The sequence below is a fragment of the Sander lucioperca genome, chromosome 12, assembly GCF_008315115.2.
Source record: "Sander lucioperca isolate FBNREF2018 chromosome 12, SLUC_FBN_1.2, whole genome shotgun sequence".
Lineage (NCBI taxonomy): Eukaryota > Metazoa > Chordata > Actinopteri > Perciformes > Percidae > Sander > Sander lucioperca.
This window is the reverse complement of record NC_050184.1, coordinates 19,050,989-19,055,988: the sequence shown is the minus strand read 5'-3', so window position 1 is coordinate 19,055,988 and position 5,000 is coordinate 19,050,989. Positions and strand designations below refer to the sequence as shown.

At 45.3% G+C, this 5,000-nt stretch overlaps 1 protein-coding gene across 2 annotated transcripts in view; it reads right to left on the bottom strand.

Moving 5' to 3' along the window:
- The window catches only part of plxnb3 (plexin B3), a 135,583-nt gene that overhangs the window by 16,771 nt on the left and 113,812 nt on the right, over positions 1–5,000 (bottom strand). For both annotated transcript variants that reach the window (XM_031293098.2, XM_031293099.2), the window contains 2 exons: positions 3,438–3,542; positions 2,360–2,521 (listed from right to left, as the gene is read on the bottom strand). In XM_031293098.2, the coding sequence (XP_031148958.1) occupies positions 2,360–2,521; positions 3,438–3,542 (267 nt within the window). The remainder of the gene's footprint in view (positions 1–2,359; positions 2,522–3,437; positions 3,543–5,000) is intronic.

Genomic DNA, 5,000 nt, shown 5'->3' with positions numbered 1-5,000 from the left:
GGAAGGCTTGTATCATGTGGACACGCCGACAGTGTTGTTGTCATTACTTAGAATTCCTCAAAGGGGCGGCAGAAACTACGCACTATAGCTTCAACCCGCCGCCAAATACGCACACCTAACCGGCAATCTCAACTGACTGCGGAACAGCTGCGTCCCTACTTCTATTTTTGACGGACGCCGGAGAGCTCCGCAGCAATTCAGCACACGGCAGATAGTGCGGGACAGGAAGTCGAGCACAGAAACAAAATAAAAATCCGGTTAATTTTCAAAATAAAATCCACCGTGCTCACGGCGGATCATATTTCCCTGCACTACACCTTGAAAACACAGCTCAGAGTAGTTTCCCCTCTACTCCTCTGGATGGAAACTAACTGGTGGTGGTTTTGTGGTTCTGTTCTACGTGAATTCGTGAGATCTCGTGGATCCTCGTGACTACAGCCGTCAGTCGTGGCCGCAGCCGTGCCGCAACAAATCCGGACCTGGTGGGTATTGACGGACGGTGGAGCACGCAGCCGTTCCGCAGCGTAGCCGGTCCGCAGACGTACCGCATCCAGTGGAAATTGCCGGTAAGTCTTCCAAAAACCGAGGGGAATCACTGTAAACAACAGCTGTGTTGGAAACTGTTCCCTCATTCACTCACTCACTATTCCCTCTATAGTGTTTATTAAATAGTGAACTATATCGGGAACGACCAAACGAGATTTCTGACACTATCACTGAAATCATCGCTGCGTCAGGAGATGCGCCGGTTGTTTGTGTGACAGAGGTCGGCGCACCCAGCATCATGTAGACCAAGGCTGCCCAATTTGGGGCCAGCGGGCCAAGTTTGGCCCGTGCTCTCTTTGTTTTGGCCCGCCATGGATTTGAAATATTCATGCTTATTCTCTTATTTTAAAAGTAATGACTACGAAACGTACATTTTGTGCAGTTAAAAAGTACGTAATCTGAGTTTAACGGCAATGTAATGCACAGTGCTGGTAAACTTCCCATTTAAATTACATATGTACGTTTTATCTATGAAGAATAGCAAGAATTACGGTATTCTTCAACATCAACATTTATTTTTGGCCCATGGCCTTCCATCCAGATACATTTTGGCCCTTCATATGAAAGAATTTGGCCACCTCTGCTGTAGACAAACAGGAACTAAAATCCTTCTAATACGTCCCTGAAACAAACCGAGCACTCAGGAGGAGGATAGTAAAAGGTTGTATATATTATATATGTTGCATGTTATGTTTTCCCTGTTTAGAAATGAAAGCCCGCTCCATTTTTCCTTTCCAGTTTTTGCGGTTGCTTCTGCTTCTTTCTCCTCCTCCGGGAAAACACGGCAGCGTTGCATTGTGGGATACGGGAGTTAAATGTAGGCTTTATCTAGCCTGACGTCATACTCAGATTCTAGTCAGAATATGAGTAATGCTGCTCCGTTGGGCTGTGATTATGGGGCGTGTTTCAACCCAACCAGGAAAGAAAATGCCTCTGAACTCAATTGGATGGACCTACAACCAATCAGAGCAACAGATAGACCTACAACCAATCAGAGCAACGGATAGACCTACAACCAATCAGAGCAACGGATAGACCTACAACCAATCAGAGCAACGGATAGACCTACAACCAATCAGAGCAACGGATAGACCTACAACCAATCAGAGCAACTGATAGACCTACAACCAATCAGAGCAACGGATAGACCTACAACCAATCAGAGCAACGGATAGACCTACAACCAATCAGAGCAACGGATAGACCTACAACCAATCAGAGCAACGGATAGACCTACAACCAATCAGAGCAACGGATAGACCTACCAATCAGAGCAACGGATAGACCTACAACCAATCAGAGCAACGGATAGACCTACAACCAATCAGAGCAACTGATGGACCTACAACCAATCAGAGCAACAGAGTATGTCACGTAGCTGATAAATTAAACTTTTTGAATCCCGTAGGAAGGACGGCAAAAACATCTTTCCGATCGACAGATGCCGTGATCGTGGTTCTCTGTTCCTCTTTTAAAATGAATGTGCTGTCGATATCATCTGTCCATCATCGTATAAAGCCCGCCCTGACAATCTGATTGGTCCAAACAGCTCTGGTTGGAGCATAGTTGCTCCACAACGGATGAAGTCCAGACCGAACTTCCCGACCTCAAATGTTGTGGGCGGGCATCCAGGCTAGGCTACATCATATGTACGCTCAAATTAGCTGTGCATTGTGGGTATTTTATAGTGGACTATATAGTGAATGAAATTAACCGTGGAGAATTCGAACACCACTACAAAATGGCGAACGCACTATTATAGTGCAAGGGTTCCGTGATAGGGAACGGTTTCCAACACGTGACTGAGTGTTACCTTGAGGCAGGGCAGCTCGCTGCTGTCGTCCACGCTCAGCGGTTGGATCTCTGGGGGTTCACAGTACAGGTGAGTGTTGTCCAGAGTTTTCACCTCGCACTCACGATCTCCGAGTCGAGCAGTCACTTCCTGTCTCGATATCGCTCTGGTCAGGTGCTGACCCTGAGGGTTCGCAAAAACACAGACATGTTTTATTCTGTCTTTTAAAGGGTAACTTTGGTTATTGTTTTCAACCTGGACACTATTTTCCCATGTTTTTGTGTCTAAGTGACTGATGGGAACAACATTCTTTGACATTGGTCCATTAATACTGGACCAATGTCAAAGAAACAAGTCACAATTTACGTCCACTAAAAGTTGTTTTTGCCGCTGACAGACTCAGATTATTATTCTAAGTGTCTGACAACATTATGAAAGGATCCCTACAGAGATAGACCTTTTTGTTAAAGAGTAAGATCCTTTTTGTTTAACATGAAATCACCATCACCAAACTCCACCAGACTCCATGTAAATAATCAGTACTTTTATCATCGTAAAACACACTTCATTCAAAGTGGACAGAAACAAAATAAAACTACCAAAAGCCGTCTTGGTTCGTCTTTCCACTGTTCCAACAATCACCACTGTGGTTTGGTGGAAATAAACCCTTAATTCACCCATTTACATGTGGAAATATGCTGGCTCTATACACGCTAAAAGTACTGATTATTTACATGGAGTCTGGTGGGTTTGGCGACGGTGATTTCGGGGCTGTTTCACGTTAAACTAAAAGGATCTTACTCTTTAACTAAAAGGTCTATCTCTGTAGGGATCCTTTCCATAATGTTGTCAGACACTTAGAATAATAATCTCAGCCTGTCAGTGGTAAATACAGCACTTTTAGTGGACGCTAACTGGTGGTAAACATTTGTCCTGTAGGGTTACATTGCAGGTTACAGCGTTCTCGCTCAACACTGCGAGATTTAGATTTTTTTTCAGATTACTCACTTAGACACATATGCATGGGAAAATAGGGCCTAGGTTGAAAATTACCAAAATTACCCTTTAACGGCTTTATCAAGTTCAGTAAGTACGTTACCTCCACGGCGATCACTCCTCCTGGTTTGAAGCGATACGGAGCATCTGGAGCTTCTCTATTCAGGGGAAAGAACTCAGGGTTGGGATAATAGGTGAAGCTTTTACCCTGAGAGACACACAGGTAGAGAGACAGACAGGTAGAGAGAGACACAGATAGAGAGACAGACAGGTAGAGAGACACATTAATCATCACTGTGAACTTTCTGCTCCTCCTGTCAGTTAAAACCTGTCCTCGCATTTTGAAAGTATATCTCTGACTTTTTTCCTTCTGCTGCATTTTTCAGGGTTAAGGCTAGAAGGGATACAGCTACGGAGACGACAGTTAAAGGGCAAACTTGTTCTTTAAAGGTCCAGTGTGTAACGTGTTTAGTTGTTCATCATCAAAATCTGTGTTGCCCGTTCACAAACTTGTCCTTTTTCATGAATATTTACCACCACCATCAATTCCAAGTATTCCTATTGGCTTGAAATGTTACATTTGCATTTGCATGAACTGGGGTAGACGCTGTCGGTATACGATCCGTTCTGCCTGCATGATCCGTTTGGCGCATGCGCAATATAATACTGTTTTACCGAGGATACGACCTGCACGATCTGTTCCACCGGGAAGCTAACGTTAGTTTAGCTAACAGCTACTTCGGCTAACTGACAGCTTGATTCAGTCTAAAATAACGTTAAGTCAAACGTAATGGGAAAAGCAGGCTACAGCTAAATTAAGACTTCACAGTAATAACAATAAAGACAAGTATTGAGTGATTGTATTTTAAATGAGCACAAGTAAAGTAGAACTGACGTAACAGCTGTTATATATGTTAACGGTTATTTTCACATTTTATTTTGAGGGTCTTTTAAAGTTATTACATGCTGTCTCAGCTAGCGGTTAGCCGAAGTAGCTGTTAGCTAAACTAACGTTAGCTTGGCTGTCGACCGGAAGTGTGGAACAGATTGTGCAGTGTCGTAAATCCTCGTACAACAGCGCATGCGCGAACATTTTGCGCATGCGCAGAACGGATCGTGCAGGAAGAACGGATCGTGTACCGACAGACGCTCCATATTCATGCTCCATCTTGAAATACGTTAGCTGGTAAGGGACATACAGGACATATATATATATCACTGAAAATTAGGCCGTTCCCACAGCCCCATGTTCCCACAGCCCCATGTTCCCACAGTCCCATGTTCCCACAGCCCCATGTTCCCACAGCCCCATGTTCCCACAGCCCCATGGTCCCACAGCCCTATGGTCCCACAGCCCTATGGTCCCACAGCCCTATGTTCCCACAGCCCTATGGTCCCACAGCCCTATGGTCCCACAGTCCTATGTTCCCACAGCCCTATGTTCCCACAGCCCTATGTTCCCACAGTCCTATGTTCCCACAGCCCCATGTTCCCACAGCCCCATGTTCCCACAGCCCCATGTTCCCACAGCCCTATGGTCCCACAGCCCCATGTTCCCACAGCCCCATGTTCCCACAGCCCTATGGTCCCACAGCCCTATGGTCCCACAGCCCTATGTTCCTACAGCTCTATGTTCCCACAGCCCCATGTTCCCACAGCCCCATGT